The sequence below is a fragment of the Cyprinodon variegatus genome, unplaced genomic scaffold (genome assembly GCF_000732505.1).
Source record: "Cyprinodon variegatus isolate N-32 unplaced genomic scaffold, C_variegatus-1.0 Scaffold127, whole genome shotgun sequence".
NCBI lineage: Eukaryota > Metazoa > Chordata > Actinopteri > Cyprinodontiformes > Cyprinodontidae > Cyprinodon > Cyprinodon variegatus.
Window position 1 is genome coordinate 503,183 of NW_015150580.1, and position 19,103 is coordinate 522,285.

The 19,103-nt window shown below is 37.7% G+C and overlaps 2 protein-coding genes across 2 annotated transcripts in view; one reads left to right on the forward strand and one right to left on the reverse strand.

Moving 5' to 3' along the window:
- Positions 1-19,103, forward strand: part of dock1 (dedicator of cytokinesis 1) — a 255,571-nt gene that overhangs the window by 117,786 nt on the left and 118,682 nt on the right. The gene's annotated exons all lie outside the window — the stretch shown is intronic.
- fam196a (family with sequence similarity 196 member A) overlaps positions 1-19,103 on the reverse strand; it is a 41,188-nt gene that overhangs the window by 17,161 nt on the left and 4,924 nt on the right. Inside the window, exon 2 of the mRNA XM_015375926.1 lies at positions 6,298-7,528. Within this exon, the coding sequence (XP_015231412.1) occupies positions 6,298-7,523 (1,226 nt within the window). The 5' untranslated portion in view covers positions 7,524-7,528. The remainder of the gene's footprint in view (positions 1-6,297; positions 7,529-19,103) is intronic.

Consider the following 19,103-nt stretch of genomic DNA (forward strand, 5'->3'; position numbering starts at 1 on the left):
GTAAAAGAAGTGAAATATCCTGATTCATATCAGCAACTTCTGTGATTTACAACAGCATTGACTGATGTAAATCAATTATTATTACCCAGTTAGTAAACATAAGTAAAAATTACTCAATTGTTCTAAATATATACTTTTTAAATAACTCCTAATATAATTCTGATGGGCTGCTGCTGCCTTTGATTCATATTATTGATCATATTAACTGAACTATATGTATTACAGACAGCATCGAACAAATATGGCAACTATAGTTTTTTTTTTTTTTTTTTTTTTTTTACCTCAAGGATCAGAACTGCGATGCACTGTGTTAGAACCACTTATTGGGTCTACCGCTCCAAAACATTCTACAATTAGCCAGGTTTAATAAATAAATACTTTGAGTCTAGTTTTGATTAAAAGTCAATAAAAGCTTATGTTTCATTAAAATGAAAACAAACTCTCAGTTTAAAGAAGATTTTGATCTGTACGTAAAAGAAAAAATCAATAAGGTGTAATTGTGCATTGACTGCAAGTACTGGAAGAGTGTCCTTAACAATACTTTTAGAGACATCTCTAAAATCATGATATCAGCTGATTGGTTAGTCTTTTAGGATTAACTACAGTGGGTGAAATTCCTCAAAGTTATTGGCTACTGGTTCACCTAAATGGAGATTGCTGAGAACTTTTTCTTGACATGGAGTAATTTCCATGCAGTTTAATTTTAGGTCTTAAATTTAGGCAACTGTTGCCAAGTCTGTGTGTTGGAACCCATCTCTGTTGCAACGTGGTGGGAAAAGAAACTGTTATGAAGCAATAACAACAGTGAACAATCCACAATTAAATGTGGCTGTGGGAAAAAAATTTAGCTGAAAATATGGCGATAAAAAAATGTCATTAAGTTTTTTTTTTTTTTTTAAGGTGCACGCCACATTTTTTTTAATGAGTCAGATTCTCTAACATAGAAGCAGCTTCGTTATTCCTTCTTTCATATTGTGTTTTCCCTTCTGTTGCTGTTTTCTCTCATCTTTGCAGCACACCAGACACATCATTTAGCTCTGTCACTACAACTCTTGTCATGCTGCCCATCGGTTGCGGCACCAATAAAAATTAAAATCCTCTCATAAATTCCTCCTTTTTATCTAGTGCACTGCCTCTCGTTCAGACAGGTGAGATAGATGCTGATAAAAATAGAGTTAGAGATTCAAGAAGTGGCAAAAACCCTCCCAAGAATATGTGCAGTATAGTGTTCTTCTGTGGCAAAATTGTTTGACATTTTTGTCAGGGATTATTTATGTGTTAAACCTAAATAATTTGCCTTTGCAGGTTTACATTTCAGTGCAGCATAAAAGCCTTTAAACCCTCCCATTAAGGCAGCCAATCATTAAGCTGCCAACAGCATGGCCAACTGGATCAGATGATCTCCACAGCCTCCCAGGATTCTCTCTGTCCGTCACCTTCTCAATCTCTCTTCCTACTTTTTGCTCTCTGTCTGTTCATAAAAGAAAATGGGAGACCGAGGCTCATTTTGGCAGACCTTCCCCGGGGAAAGTGAAGCCAAAAGTGCCATTAACGGCATTTTTATACACCCTCCACCCTTGGTGCGACCAGGAGAGCTTCCTTAAAGGTCATTGCGTGGGAGGCTGTCCAGCAGTGAGAAAACAAGCACACATACAGAGTGCTAATAGACAGGTTAGCAACAAGTCCCTGAGAGGGCAATTAATTGGCTCCAGTCTGCCAACACGCAATGTGCCCAAGCCGTGTGGTGCAGATCCAAATGTTCATTTATGGGAGATGACTTGACAGCAATGATGCAGTTTAGTGTTCTTCTATGTAGAAATACAGCAGTTAGCAAAGTGGTTAATTTCTCTTTAAAAGGTAATCAGCAAGTCTAAGACAAAAAATTAGATTTTTTTTTTTCTCTCAAAATACATTAAAACTAAAAATGCACAATTTCTGTAAATCAGCCAACAGTCTGCACGAAATAGTTTGTGAAGTATGCTTTGAAGCATAAATATAGATGAAGTGACCTTATTTAAATGAGACTTTTAATGCTGAGTTCTTTCTCTGCTCCCTCAGCTTTCACATTTATTTAAGAAGAGAAATAGCTAATAGCTGTGTCATAAGAAATAAAGTTAAAAGGTTAATTTTATCTGTTTGCCTTAAAGGCTGTCAGTTTTTAGCTGTGCCCAACATATCTTAAATCCATTATAGTCCTTTCAATCTTTTTCTCACAGATTTGGAAGATGATTAAAAATGTAAAAATATATTTTTAAACAGAACATTTCATGCTTTACAAGGCATATGCCTGGAGAACAAGCTTCAAGGACTCCAAAGCTAGAGCTGAAAGAACAAAAATATGCCACAGGGTTAAAACAGCTCTGTAAGCCCTTCATTCAATAAGTACTATACATTATTAGGGAAAAACAAATTAATTAGATTCACATTATTAGCCTTTAATATAGTTTTAAAAGCTGTGCTTAGAGAATCTGGCTGGAATTGATTAAATTGGCTTTAAATCACAATCTGGGCACCAGTATCAGGTGTTTTGTTGAGTTTGAAAACGGGTTTAAAGTCATTTGAAAATGTGACGTTATGGCCGGATACTTTGGATTACATCAGGACGCCTCTTATTTACAAAATAAGACATAACTGCAGCTATTCAGCCACAGCTTATAGGTGGCTCCACCTGCTGTACTGGTTACAATAATAACAATAAAAAAAGCTGGTGTAGTGTTAATAGAAGCAGAATCCATTTTTTTTTTTTTTTTTTTTTTTTGCAACTCACTTAATCTCCAACATGTACTAGAATAAAACTGGTATTTTATAGGCAAAAAATATTTTAATTTAGCCTGAATGGATTACAAGGGGGATTATGCTGCCCACTGACTCCAACTGAAGACATAGTTTTAGTGATTAATAATCAGAAATGTAATTTTTTTTCCTTCTTTCTGTCCTCTGAACATATGGTGCTAATAAACGGCGGTAATACATTTACGCTTATAGAACCTTCTCCTGCACACCTGCCACTTCAGGCACATCTGATAAGGCAGATGTGCTCTGCAACGCTTGAAGATGTGCCGCCATTCTGCCGTTCTACTGTTTACTTTTCAATCAGCACTTTCTTTATAAGTTTGATGATAAAGGGATTACTGTTACCTTACTTGAGATTGAAAGAGGATAAGTAACTTTTTAAGATGGGGAAAGACATCTCGCCCAAGCCCTGTTTTATAATGTATCCCTCATCTCACCAGTCATATTTTCGCTACCTTACCCTAAGTATGTCAAATGTGGGATACGTTTGCTATGTTGGCTTTAAAGTTCAGTTTTCTTCCCACAGACTTTGACACTGTGCTTATAAAAGCAGATGTATATCTGAGGTTCTGAGCTTTTGCATTTGGCTCAACAAATGGTCCTTTTTGTTTACTGGGTCACTTTGGACAGACTGTCTTCTGTTTCAGCAGACCAGATGCTATCTACTGCCCTTTTGTGTAAACTCCAAATCCATTTGACAGTAAATGGCCTTTTCACAGTTTGAGGATTTTGCTGAGTACTCACATGTACTAGATAAATATTGGAGAGTGTATGGTCGGATAAGGTTGGACGTAATTTGCTGTCAAGACGGGTGTTTTTTAGGGTTTTTTTTGCTAAAGAAACTGGTTAAGAGGAAAGGGATGTTTTCAGTATGAGGTGTATTTTTCTAGATCTAAATTTGAAAGACGATATTCTTATTTGCTCTAAAGAAAACTGTGGCTTTGTTTTAATCGTTTCCTGATGCCCAGATATTTTGTTTAGTAGAGGGTAGAGGAAGGTGATACAGTGTGATCTAGAAATATTCAAACTAGGGCTCGACGATATGACCTCAAATAAATATCACGGCAGTTTTACCTCGATAGTGATATGTACACGATAAATGCTCCGGCTCCTCTATCAGAAATAAAGGCTTGTGCAGGAAATGTAACTGATCTATTTATAATTTATTTATTGAACAAATCACATTACATATTACTGCATATTACAGATATCAAATAAATATTAAAGTCTTGTACCCATTCAGATTTTAACATTCAAAAATGTCTAATTTCCTCTTTTACAAACATTTTTGCACAAAGGTAATGGAGCCTTTTGCACATCTTTGAACTCAACATTTCGTGTTCTTTTGCTCAACATCTAAGGCATAATTTTGGTGCCACTGAACTAAGCGTGCAGTGAATATGCATCGTTTAAACTCGCACACCCGAACTTAAAACCAGTCTGCCGCTGCTCGGCTCTAACGCACTCTCGACTTCTTCTTCTGTGCACTCTGAACTCACATGGCTCCACAAGATTAACTGCTGTAATTTGGTTTACAGCTGTGGTAGACGCTTCTTCACAGGCCTCATCCCCCATTCTCTTTATGCTTCTCACTGGATCGGTGGAGTCACGTGATTACACACGTGCTGCGCTGTCTTAAATGGGAAAGAAATACCAGCCACCAGCGCACACAGGCAAAATGGCAGAATTAAGTTTATTTCTTTTACCCACATGAGAAAATTGTCGCTGGTTATTGTAGCGAATGACTGTAATGGTAAAAATCCAGTTTATCGGCCAGCCCTATTTCAAAACAACTGATCTTCTCTAGATTTTTAGATTAAATCGAGTGCAAATAGACACCTAACTAGTAAGCGTGGCCACCTAAGTGTAATTCAATCTCCACATCGTTGCTTCTGTTCTGTGAAGGGATAAAACATACATATCAGGGATCAACCTGAGAATTCTTAATGAACTCAGATATTTAACATTTCATAGAGCACTTTTCAATCATCAGAAAATGGATAGGTTGCGTTCCAGCTTCCAACTGACAAAGTCATGATAGACCACCTAAACAACCAACAGGATCATTTATCTGAGAAGCAACCAGGAGGTCCATATTGATGCTGGAAGACCTGCAGACGTCTATAGCTCAGGTGGAGGAATTGTTTGAGGAACCCCACTTATCCTAGCTTTATTTAATCTTTGGAATCAATAGAAAATGGTTGGTGGTTAAAAAGCCATTAGACGTCCAGCTTGCAGAATCCCACAAGCCATTTAGGGGACGCACAAAAAAAAAAAAAATTGGAAGAGACAGTTGCTTTTTTACATCTTTTAGCCTGCATACCATCTTTCTGTCTGTCAGAACACGAACACTTCTCTTTACAATATTCTGTGGAGATACAGCAGTTCTTCAGCAGAAACTGGCCAGGGTTCAAATGAAGATGTTTGCAGCTACATATAGAGGAATCCTGGAAGAAAACCTGCCAGTGATTAATGAGGACCGAGCAGAGATCACCCTTCAAACAGGACAACAATCCTATATAACTATCCTATATACTGTATATAACCGTATATATAACCCTATATACTGTATATAACCGTGGAAACAAAGAAATGACTTGCATTAAAGTACAGTTACAGTATTGGATAGAAAGACACAGTTAAAATCCAGTCCTCGATTTAACCACATCAACCTCTGGCCAGACTTACAAATTACTGGGCAAGGACACTTAGTCTAAACTGGCTGAGCTGGAAATGTTCGCAAAGACCCATAGGAAGAAATTACAGTCACTAGATAGACAGATGAATGTACAGTGTATACATGTAATTCTTATACAGGTTCCCTGATTTTGAAGTAAACGTATAGAGTATATAACGTGGAAAGTCATTTTATATTCTCCTCCCCTGTGCCATTGCAATACACCTTTCTCTTTGTGTTTGTCTATTATGTTGTTTTTTTTTTTTATATATATACAGCACTTTGAATCGTCTTGCTACTGAAATGTGCTGTATAAATAAACCTACCATGCCTTCAGGGAAGGGAAGGTACTTTTTTAAAGAACTGTATCAATGTTTTCTGTGAAGCGGCTGAGAATATCTGGAGGGAGATTTTCCATGGAAATTATTTTGCACGGTCAGAGCACTGCAAAGGGATGTCTATAAAACCCAAAACTCCCTCAAAACAATGCTGGGGAGGGGTTTAGTACTTAATTCATTGAGCAAAAATAACAAAAATGTTGACTTTACTGTGCTTAAGACCATGTTTTTAAGTGTGAGACAAAAACTGCCTTTATTAAACATATTCTGTGTCTGAAAAAGAAAGGAACTGCTGTAAAGACTGGCTGCTGTTTAATTTTCACAGCTATATTAACATCTAGGCCTCTATGTAATGTGCATGAAAATAGCTTTTATGTAGTTTAATATAATTAAATAAAATGTGAAAGCTATATCCTGTAACATGGCAGAGTAAAAATGGATTTAGAAATTTCTCGTGCAAAGGTGTAGGGGTGAGCAAAGTTCTCTTACCCTTCTCTGTGCGCCTCTCCCTTCTCCAGTTCCTGGATGACCCCCAGCAGCACCTTGATGGTCTCTTGGCTGGAGCTGATGAGGTTTTCCATGGCTTGAAGCTGTGCTTTTACATCCCCATCCTGGTTTACAGGCACTATTTGCTTGCAGGTTTCTTGTGTTTGGTGAGACGAGGCCCCGTCAGCATGACCACTTGTGCAGCCAGACAGAGGCTCCTCCATGCCCCGTATAGGCCGGGCTGAAAGCTGTCCTGTACTGCACTGCGCCTGCGACGTACAGCCCCTGCTGGCTCGTGGTAGCGTCTCACTCGACAGCCCGTTTAGTTGTAGGCCTTTCTTCCGCTTGCTCTGAGCAGAGGGACTATCCAGACACTCCACCTGTGTGAGAGAGTTCCAGGCGATGGGCCCTGTAACCTTGGACGCTCGGTCTGGGAGAGTTCGAGAAGAGCCTTCCTCCAAATTGAGCAGTTGCCTTTTGCCTAGGCGGTCTATGTCAGACTCTGAGTGTTGTAATCCAGTTCCGGCTTTGGACTGGACGCTGCAGAGCTGGTACTCGCCTTGTGTTCCTGCTCCACTTCCTCTTGGCGTACCTGCAAGACAATCTGTGTCTGCAGTGCAACTAAGCATCAGACCGTCAGAGCACAGGCCATCAGGGGCACTGTGCTGCTCCACTGTTGCAATGCACTCATTAGTATGGAGCAGAGCCCTGGTCCTCAGTACTCCTCTCCCCCTTGTTACTCCCTCCTCCTCCTCGTCGTCTAAACCCTGCTCAGCCGCTTTAGATTGCTTTGCCTCCATGACAAAGCCATTATTCTGACCTTTATATGTTTCCACAGCTGCCACATGTTTAAATGTGTGGCCTTTTTTGCGCTCAAAGGGAAACGTCTGGTAACGTTTCTTCAAGTCTGGGGACGTTTGGACGCCCGTACTCCTGGTGACATTCGGAATGGATCTGCGGGCGGGGACGGTCATGTACTTGCGGTACGCCACTTTGTATGACATGGGTTTGCCACCTTTCCCTGCCGCCTGCAGCTCAGCCTCCCTCTGCTCGTTCTGTGCCTCGCAGATATCCTTGAAGCGCACTTGCAAGGCTTTGTTTCTCTTTCTCACCTGTCGACTTGCTTCCAGGGAATACTCCAGTGCTAGCGAGGTGGAGGGCAAAGGCGGTGCCTCTGAGTCGGACTCTGAGTTGATGAGCATGCATTTGCCTCCCTCCTTGCTCACCATGTTTCCTAAGAGACAAGGAGAGAAGCTTTGTCAGAAAACTCTCATAAGTCAATCAGACAACAACAAAAATAATTTCCCTTGAGTAGAACATCTCTAAAGAACAAACCTTGGGAAGAAAATGTCAGGTATTGCAGCTGTTGGTGCAGCAGCATTTTTGGCACCTCGTGCAGATCCATGAGCAATCAAACAAAGTGACAAAATTAATTTCTTTACTTAAAATTCTCTCACAACAATTTAATTTGGAAGTGTCTAGTGCCTTTTAATTGTTTTCTTTTGTATTTACAAAGATTTGATTACTTTTTCCTGCATATTTTTTTAGTATCTATACACTAAAACCTTGCAGATTTATAATGCCAACATAACCTTATGTTCATTGCAGGCAGATTTCAAAAACAGATTTAATCTGCTCTTTAAACTTAAAGCCACTCTTTTATCCCCATTTTCTCTGTTATTTTCAGCTTTTAAATCATCAGTTTATTACATGTTCTGTTTATCTCTTCATGCCACTAAGTTGATTAGTGTCTTTTGGTTGTTTGGATACAAGTTTTCGCAGTGGTTCTCTCCTGCTGTGCTTAAAATAAACAACATAAAAACTAATGTCACACTCTCACATAATCAAACTCTCTCCAAACCAAAATTATGATGTTAAATCAGGATTTTCAAAATTGCTGTGCTCTTTAATTGAAGGCGGTTGACTCCAGTCCCATTCCCAGAGGCAGTGCAGTTACTCCAAGTGTGCTGGAGTACTTGCAGTATTCCAGTGGAAATACTGGAGTTCATGCAGGCCCATTTGTAGAAAGTGCATAGACATTTTATTAAAACTAAAAAATCTCAGAATACTCTGCTGGTGCATTGGTGTGACAATCAGGACCCACAACTCTTCTCCTCTTTTGACATTTACTAGCAACCTCCCACGGCTGCCAGTTACATCAGGCATCAAGTCTTCCAAAAATGGCAGGTGAGAAATTGAGGCCTCCTGGAGACGTAGGGAGCAGAATATCTATCCACAAAGTTAAAGGATAGACTTCCTTGTCTTAAATCATGGCTGTTTGCAAAGAATATAGAATAGGGTAAGGTTATCAAGGTAAACAAGTTTTGTTAAAACCTTTAAGTTTGACATCCCTGGTTTTAAATCGGCTCCTGCATGGTCTATATTCTCTGTGTGATGAAGGAAAAATTGAGACACACTAGATGTAACATATTTTTCTCTATTTGAAAGAGATTGTTCGAGACTAATCTTGTCCTTGTGCAACAAGGTTTGAGATTTATGACTTCTTGTCTTGTTCAGATTGTTTAGCAGGAGTGGAAGTATTCAAACCTTCCAGTTTTTTAACACCTGACAATAAACGGAACACGTTACTGTGAAATTGATGCCTGCGCGTCCTGTATAGATGCAAAAATTACCTGTTCGGCATCTGTTTTCTAATAGGAAGATTTTTGCCAGGAAGATTTTTTTAGAAGCTTTTAAATTCATGATAATATAGCACAATTATATAGTTTTAGATTTTCAGCTGCAAATTTTCTCTGGTTATAGTAAATAATCTCCAATTTGACGCGACACCCCTCATCTCCCTCACAGTTGTTTTTGTGGCATTTTCCATATTTGGTTCATTTAGAGATAAGACAATCGCCTGTATTTGAATATTTTACACAAAATTGTAAACGTCACATTTATTCTAACCTTTTTCAGCAAAAGGCGTTTCATAATCTTTCTCCTCTAAGAAAGGAATCTCTTCCATTTCTTCTTCACAAGTCAATTTCACTGTGCAGTATGAGTGTGAATGATGACAAACTTTCCGATTTACTGTTACCAGATGACATCATCTGTAGTTTGCCCTTTCTTTGGAAAACCATGACAGCCACCCTTTGTGAAACCACTCACATATCGCCTAACGTCAGTGGGAACCGAGAGCAGCAAACAATGCTCCCTGTATACAAGCTGGGGATGGCAGGCCCCTGCTGTGTAAGCAGATGCTTGTTTTATTTTCGACAGGCAGATGATTACTAAAATGACCACAGAGTTCAGTGAGGATGCATTTTGCAGGATGCCTGCATGATGTTGAAAAGCACCAAACGTATTGGAAGCTGTGAGAATGATTGTTCTCAGTCTGGTAACACTGAGAATGCAGGACGTAATAACACAGCACCGAATTCTTTCACATACAGGAGTGTTTAAGTCATCACAACATTTAGTTCACTGAATTAAGCTTGTGATTATTGATGACATAAAGATCGAACTGTTTTAAGGGATTATCTCTGCCAATTTATTTGGGAAACATATTTACGAAACTGAAAGTGTGTTTATACACTATTTAGGTTATGCACCCATGCGCTCTGGTACCCTTCTGCATTATTTACCACATCAATGCGACAAAGCATGAGGGTGATCATCCAAGGCCTTTGCTGAGGTTTTAATGTACTCAAGTTTATCTGCATTGTTGGCTGTAGTGTTTTTCACAGATTGTTGGATCAGCCAACCACAGAAAGACCAATGCAAATAAAGCAGGAATTAGTACTTTTGGCAGGAGCTGCCAATTCCTGTGTGAAAATAAAATCAGCAGCTCCATAAAGCTAGTCATTGAGGGGAAGCGTGCATTGTGGTCTACAATATTCAGACAGTTGAGCTTATTTCTGACTTGATTACAAACAGTGGACACATGCCAGCGGATTACAAAGCTCTCCTAATCATCACTAATAGTGAAATCTTCACACTGGATTGATAACGGCTTAATTTTGAGTCTTCACTCTTGTCCAGACTCTGCATTTTTGTATTACTTTCATCTGTGAAGAGGGCTATGGATGTCAGTGCTGCAGTCCGATCCTACCATAGCTTTGCTTAGATTAAGTGGTCTTATCATATTTCTCGTTCAGGGATGCCTTAACTGAAGGAATTGGACATCTTTCGTTAAGGCCCTTAATAAGTCTTTTGGGGTGATTGTTTTAGCCCCAACTGCAGATGCAACCCATTTTCAATATATTGTTTTTAATGCTTAAACTGATTTAGCTAAAGGTTGCTTGCGTACTTTGTTTTACTACCACAGTTTTTTTTGTTTTGTTTATTAAATACTGGACTTTTTCTTGATAATGCTTTCATTACCTGACACTTAATCAACCGTGCATATTTATTTTCATTTTTAACTGAATGGCGAATGGCTCAAATAGATATTGTCTTGCTGATATACCAGTGTGAAAAGTCGAAGAACTTTTTTTGTTGTAAAAAAATTTTTTATACCAAGCTATTTGTTTCTGTTATGGGTTTTTTATAGGCTGATTTTGGGAAACCTGTGAACTGTTAAAAAAAAATAAAAAAATAGCAGGTGGTCCATTGTAAAGTATGAATATAATTACTGACTGACTCCTGGCCTGTTTGGCCATTAGGTTGATTGAGCTGTGAAAGTAGAGAGTTAGTAGAATGTAAAGTAGGAGAATTCAGGCTGGCCGTCTGAACCCCATTCATTTTCTAATTATTACTTTGACTTCCCAGCATGCAAAGCCTTTCTGTTCGAAGAAAGGCAGATTTCTCTCTGTTCGTCTGTCTGTTTGAATATCTGCAGCTTTTATCTGTTCATCTGCAAGACTGTGTGCTCTCCTGATCTCTCGCTGCCCGCTCCCTCTGCATGTTTGTGCAGATGGTGACATTTTCAATAGGAGTATAAATGCATCTGACATGCACTCTCCAAATGCACCCTGTAAAATACACGGTTATGGGCTGGTTAAAGATTAAACCCTACACTTAATGTTCCGATTCATATTTTAGAAAATACTTAATTTTGTTTCCAAAATGGCAGATTTGGACTTAAACATTAAGGATCTTTTCTTGTTCTAAGCAAATCCCCTGCATGTGCGGTTGTATCATATTTGCCGTGGAACGTAATCCTTTTTGACACATTAACACCGTAGGCTAAATGAAGTGTCCCAGGCTTCACATATCTGATTTACTCCCCATCGGCATCCAGACTCAGACATCCGCAGCAGTGCTCGTATCTCAGCTCTGGCTGGAACACCACCCATGGCCTCTTCCATAAACAACCCAATTCAGCACGTGGGTTCAGACAGCTGACCCCTTTTTTATGGTGCGTCTGCTCTTTTTTTTTTTTAAACATCTAAGGGCATATTTGTCAAGTAAACTGACCTACTGTTTTCTATCCAGAGCCCACCAAAAACAGACCTCATGGAGTCACATCCACATGACTTAACACATCAACAGGCTCACATCTGACCTTGTTCTAGAGGCACAGCTCGTGTCCCTGTCAGCTCCTAAGGCATTTCTTTGAAGATGCTAAGATTTTTACAGCTCATTTGTCCTCAATATATATCTATGAAATACTGCAAGTTCAATCTAGGACATTACTTAAAAAAAAAAAAAAATCCCTTTTCCCTCAGTGCTTATCATCACTGTAGACCTCACACCTTGAATTAAGAATGACCTCTCATTACTTGCATTTTTCAAACTCCACATGAGTCAAAAGTGCTGTGGACATCACTCCCCTGAATTGCCTGTGGGGAAACTTTCAAATGTGCAAATTTTTGTGTCCTCATTCAACCTGAGGGGATGGAGCGTCTACCATAACTTCTAGGCTGACTAATTTTGTTTTATCATTCCAGCTCCACCAAAGGAAAAAAATCCATTAATATAACATGCATCACAAAGTCGAATTTATTAAACGCAGGAACCATGGCTATACATGTCAATTAGAGGCAGCAATGCAACAGCAGTCTCCTTGTTTAAGCTTATAACTGTGTGTTTCTGGCAAGCTTTTTTTTCCCATTATCTTCATTATTTTTTTATTAACAACTAAAGACTGTGAAGAAAACACTGTGGAAATATTGCATTGGCAGTTTAGAGCAAGTGAAACAACCTTAAGCTGTTTACTTACACTACCTGATTACATAATTTCACATATGAGCACTGGGGGTTTTGTTCTTTGCTTTTAATCAGGACCTCGTTCTTAATAATGAGTGGTAAGCTATAACTAAGTTCTACAGCAAATATTTTATACAAAATGATGTTGGTTGGCTTTTCTGCTTTAGATCAAGTCCTAGGACTTTTTACTCATCTGGAGCTAAAAATGCCTTTTCCAATCTGGAATATTAGCTCCAGTGCCTGGACTATCATGGGCGGTTCCAGAGAGGCCAACAGGGCCCGCTGTAGAATAGTCCTGGTCTCTGTTATGTGTTGAAGACATGTTTCCAAATCTAGTTTATATGACAATAGGTTTTGTCGTAGAAACTGGAACTGATTGGTCCCTACGACAAATAGATGCATTTTTTTTTACAGGTTTACTTTAACAATGATTTAAACATGAAGGTTTGTTGCACCTTTAGCGTCAGATTTGTTTAAGTAGGATCACAACTTTATTTACTAGGTCAGTTTCTCTAAAGCGTGACTGATTTAGTTTTTGGGCTGCAACTAAATATTATTTTGATAATCAATTTATCTGTGGATTATTTTCTTGATTAATAATCTGATAGCAAAATGTTTCTCTAAGAAGTTTTTTTTATAGAATTAAACCAGTTGAAACTGAAACCTTCCCACTTGAGGAGTTCTGGAAAGACAGATGAAAAAGTTTTTTTTTTTTTTTATCTTAAATGCATAAAGTTTATATATATATATATTTTTTTTTTTACAATTTTTCTATAGTTATAATTATTATACAATTATTTCAATAATCGATAAATCTAATTCATTGTTTCAAGCCTAGATGAATTATAACCCTATTTTTTGTAGTTTATTCTTTTCCTCTGTGCGCCAATAATACAAAAAAACAATGGTCCTAACCTACCCCCTCTTGTAAAATTGGTCTAGAACTGCCGGTGTGGACCATGCTAATGTTATTGTATCATGGATATAAAATGAAATGTGTCCTAATATAATGATCTTGATCTATGAAATTAATTCTTTCAAAACAGACATGATCTCAAACTCCAATATAAACATGCCTACTGCATAAAACATGCAAACATCCTTCGCTAACTTTTGCATTACATTGATGCATAACATTGCTGATGGATTTCATATCACTGAATTACTAGCCTACAGTGCAGGTCTGTTACTAGTTGAGTTGCTGAAGCATTTAATTGCAAGAAAATAAATACTTTTGAAATACTTTTTGTTTTCTAGTTGTGTTTTTCAGTTGTATTACTTGGTTTTGTTTTGGGAAACAGGTCCTCACTGTGATCTGATTGGATTTAAATACAAAAAAGAAGCAAAAATGTCTGACTTTCACTTTTTCTGTAAGCAGAGATGATGTGATTTTAAATAAATTCAAAAGCCTTATATTATTCTTTATTTAGATTGATTAATGACACATCTATAAAATAATGCTCAACGCACAACTTTTTTTTCCTCTCGATGTTTTGTTTTCATATTTAATTTAATTTTCTATGAAACACTTTCTTCAAATACTGCTAAATAAGATACCTGTGAATGTATAATGTAGACCATGCACAGGGTAATCTAAAATAATTTCAGCAATTGTCTTAATATATATAGAATATAGAATATAAATTTAAAAAAAATGAAACTACTCCATGAATATAAATGAAAACACTTCATGAAGTCAGAATGTCATATGTGTTGAGAAAATTAAACTTTCTGCTCTTAAGTATCAACTGAAAACTTGATTATGTTTTGCTGATAACTCTTTATAAAAAGCTGTCATGCATTTAGAGAGGACAGTCCTCCCCATCAAGATGGCGGCACCACACACTCTGTGCTCCAATGAACAGCACCTTTGTATTTATATCTAGCACTCAGCGTGACGATTATCTAAAGCCAGTAGCTTTAGGAAAATGCATTTTCCAGATGCAGTTTGTCTTTTGAGCTGAAAGAAAAGCAGTGACTTGTTCCATTTGCCAGAATCACTGCATTATGTGGAAGGCCTGTTGTCAAAGTACATATTAATATGTAAATACCCCTGATCTTTAAATGAGAAGCATGTTAATCTCGTACTTAATGAGTATGGAGGTTTTTAAAGTCCATAATTAGGTAAAGTTATGTAGGTCAAGAACAAAATGAGCTTTAATCTGACTCTGTGATACATGATAAGAATTCCCCCTAGTCTTATTGTAAGAGCTGAGATACTCCATGAAGAAGTTACAGCATCATCACATTATGGAGGTTCCCAACTCCTTAGTAATCCACTGTTATCTTTTCTTGTTTTGTTTTCCTCTTTTATTCTCTTTTGTCAGCTTCTGCTAATAATTACATGGGGCTTTGTCGTGTTTTGAAACATCTTTGTTTTGTCTCTTAAAGAATCCAGTAATTAGGCAGTAAAAAAAAAAAATCTGTTGCTGGGGTCTTTTACAGTGTTAAATAATCATCTGGATTTTTGCTTTCTTGAAATATACTGTGCCAGTCAACATGGTTAGCCTTGGTTTATGGCTATTATAGTACAACATAGAACAAAATGACTGTAGATCACTTATGAGGGGAAACATTAATACAGTGATTTAATATAGATGGGCATCCAGTGCTAGCCTGGGTGCCATTCCGATCTTAGTCCCGCCCACAATGTTTGAGGTCGGGAAGTTCGGTCTGGCATTGCTCAGTAGTGGAGCGAGTATGCTTGCACAACTACTCCACACACAACGTTGCACAACGTAATCAACCACGTGACCAAAGCGCGCTTGGGTGACAACAACAATGGCTGCTGCTGGAGAGTTGAGGTGTGTAGATTCTGCTATTAGGTCTGTTCTAGAAGATATCGACAGCAAATTAATTTTAAAAGAGGAACAGAGAAACGCGATCAAGGCTCATCTTCTTATTCTAGGCGTGAAACTGCACGCTTTGATTTTTGTGGACAACAACTATGCCTCGCTTAACATACGTCACGCACTCCGTTGCTCTTATTGGTTGTAGGTCTATCCAATTGAGTGCAGAGGCATTTTATTTCCTGGTTGGTTCAAAACACGCCCCATAATCACAGCTCTATGGAGCAGTATCAGACTCATATTCTGACTAGAATTGAGTAGGACTACGTCAGGCTAATTCAGTGCTGCAATTGCCTGAATATTGTACTGTTGCAAACTTTTAGAGGATTGTCTTTTCAGCAATGTCTGTCCAAGCATTCTGTTTTTCTGCTTTGCTTAAAGACATTTTATTATTATTATTTCATATAAGAGTAATTACTGGAAATGTTGAAAACATCAAGATTTCCATTTGAAACATCTGACTTTAGTGATTTGTACCTAGGAAATAGATTAAGATTTTTTAGTTTTTTAATGAAAGGAAAATAATATACACTAATGAAAATATTCTTCTTGTAGGGTTATGTGAAACAGAATAAGTAAGGATCTGTTGAAAGAAAAGATGACGTTGGACAAAGTTATTTGGGAAAAGAAAGCAAATCTGCAACCAACTTCAACTTTTCCAGTTGAAGTAATTTTTATCAAAAGTGGGATTTTACTCAGGCTAAAGTCTTGAATTTTGTCATTATGCATAGGTTGGATTTTGTTTTTTTGTTTTACTTCACTAGTGGCACGTTTTTCTGACAGTAGGCTGATAGGAAAGGGGGTATGAGAGAGGGGGAGAGACATGCGGCAATGTGCCACAGGCCGGATTCAAACCCGGGTCAGCTGCGTCGAGGACTAAGGCCTCCATACATGGGTCTTGGACACTATCCACTACGTCATCTGCACGCCCTCAAGATTGTTTTCTATTGAAACAAAATTATTTATAGAAAGACATGTCTAAATTTTAAAATCTCAATGTAACATCTGCATGCGTCAAGTCTTAGAACGAAGTTCTCTGGTTATTCATGTGTTTACATATTGTACATTTTTTAACCCCTTTCCCACTCTTTTTTTATGATTATGCAAATAATATGTTTTAACTGGTAGAGAAAAATAAATGTCCAGCTCAAAAGCTCGTCAACAAAAAGCTATTTGCTCATGTAAAGGACTGAAAGCACAGCTATTTCCTGTTCTACCGTCCAAAAAATGGATAGCTCCATTCTTAGGTATTTGATTACTGCCTTTTCTATTCATCAGACACTCCAGCAGTTTAATGCTAGTCTTATGCATATAGTCTAGCTGGACTACTGAGAGAAAAAAAGAATGAAAAAGGATGGCAGCAGAGGTCTTTGTTCTGATACGTGTACAGCAGTACTTTGTAAGTGTGACATCCATCATATAGTATAGCATTTAGTATTTTGAACCTGTGCTTTAAGAAGTCCTCACTTCCAAAATACTGTAGGAAAAGAAATTTTTCTTAATGATGTCTTGTCCATCATTAAGCATCTTTAGTTATGAAGACAGGTTGGAAGTTGGGCTTATGAATCATAGTCCAACCGATCACACGACTGTAGCCCTTGAAGTCACTAATTGTCATAATTTAGAAAACAATTCCTGCACACTGTCAAAATTGCATTAGAGGACGTTTATTTGCAATCTTTTGGTACCACACCTTGTTCCAGAAAGGTGCATATATTTGTCTTGTAATGCAAATTGGACAGTGTACAGGAGACCATTTTTAACTTGTTAAAAAATATCTAGCCCCCCATGTTATGAAAAGACGCTCTTCATAAGAGAGAAAACCTGATTGGTCGCTTTCCAATTAACTGTTTGATTGATAAGGTCAGTCAACTATTTTATTGATAACTTGCATCCCTTTGAGATGTAAATAAACATTTGGCTCTTTACCTCATCAATTTATGTCGAGTCATCAGTATTTTTAGCTACCGTTTAAATTATTTTGGTATAGAAGTCTGAACATATCTATCTCTTTCTGCAACAGAGACTGATTCATCTTTTTAACGAATTTGTCTGTGTCTAAGAGCGTTGTTGAGTTAAAAATGCATCAGAATATTATGCTCAGAAAATCCTTGGCTTCTTAGATCCTCCAGCTAAATATGGTATGACGATATTCTGCTTCTTTTCTCCTTTAGTGACCTGAGTTAAGTAGTAAAACGACGATAAGCCTGTTACTTCTAACCATTTTTAGAACTGAAGGAGCCCTTTAGATGACAGGAGAAAGCTCCTTAAGAAACAAGAGAAGAGATCCAATCTCTTTCTGCTTAGGCACTTAGGGTTAACATGGCTGACGTCATCTTTGTATTCACATAAAACAGATTTTGGATTGTCAGCATTCAGATAGGAAACGGAAGCTAAAGGTTTTACCCAAATCTGGGGGAAACTTATACCTATCTATTCATGTTCAGTTTCTGCTTTCATTCATTGGATGACAACCATCTATGTTTAAACTTTTATTTAGTTTTATTTGCATATTTCCACCATTTTATTTGTTATTTTGCTGCTGTAGTTTAATATTAAACACTAAACTGCAAAATTGTTCTCCTCCCTTACTTCCACTTGAAGTTCCAGTCATCAAAAGAGAATGTTTTTCTGTATTTATGGACTCTTGTCATCCTTGGACTCTAGCCAACGAACACTGTAGCTTGATTATTTTTTTACTCACCTGGTCTCTGCTGAATGCAGCTTGTTTTTCTTGGTACGTCCCTATTCCTGGCTGCTACTCAGCGTATATGTCACACTGATGCCCAGGTGGGTTCTTAAGACTTTGATTAATTCTCAGGAAGCCTGTCCATAGATCAGCGAACATACAGTCTGCTGTAGATGGAAGAGCAGACCTGAGGAGAGGCTGTATTCTGCAGTGGGCGCCTCCTCTAATCAGAATGCATCTGATGGTTCTACCTTTTTGCAGCTCTTCATCTTGTGACACAACAATCTATCCTTCGTATCTTTATGCTTTTCATGTTCTCATCTTCCTCTCTGTTGCCTTCTCCCTTCTCGCCTGTCTACCTCTATACTTTGCTTTTAAGTTTCACCCATGCCTCAAAGCTGATGCGTAACTAAAGAACTCCCCTGTTGCTTTCACATAGTCATCTCTTGCAAAAAATAAAAATAAAACAGACATGGAGAAGAAACACAGCAGAAAAAAAGGAGACGACTGGAACGAACAGGTACAGGAAGAAAGAGTTGTCACTATGCTTGGATGGTGCAGAGGTGGATGTGACTAAAATGGAAAGAGACTGATTTGAAAAAGGGAGATGACGCAACGACTCAAGATCTAAGCACAATAGTAAAATATGGTTGGAAAGAGAAACAGAAAAAGATATATTTTGGGTCACCATAACTGAATCTTATGCTTATTTTTTATTGTGCAAGTAAAGAAGTAATCATGTAAATGATAATTAAACAATTATGTTTTGATAAAAACAAGGAGATAGATAAACAGGTAAGCTGTTAAGACAGAAAAAAAATCTAATAAAAAACCATAAAGAGGAGCCATGATTATGCAACCAAAGCATTCAGATGCAATTTATATTGTCCTTTCTGTTGCTGTATGGAATATTATTTTAGTTCATGTAGCTTTTTTGCAGGTCAAAGCAAAATTTTTCAGAAAATATGGCGATTGCATGTATTAAAGCATGATCAATATAGTTCAGGTAATTCTGGTGAAAGTTATGATGCAATTTGACAGCAGATGAGTTCAGTTTAAAAATCCATAAAGCATCTTCTTCTTGTATGATTCTGCATTCCATATTGCTTTATTCAGTCTATTAGTTACTTGTAGATTTTTAGGGAATTAACGATTATTTAGCAAAATGGATTAATCAG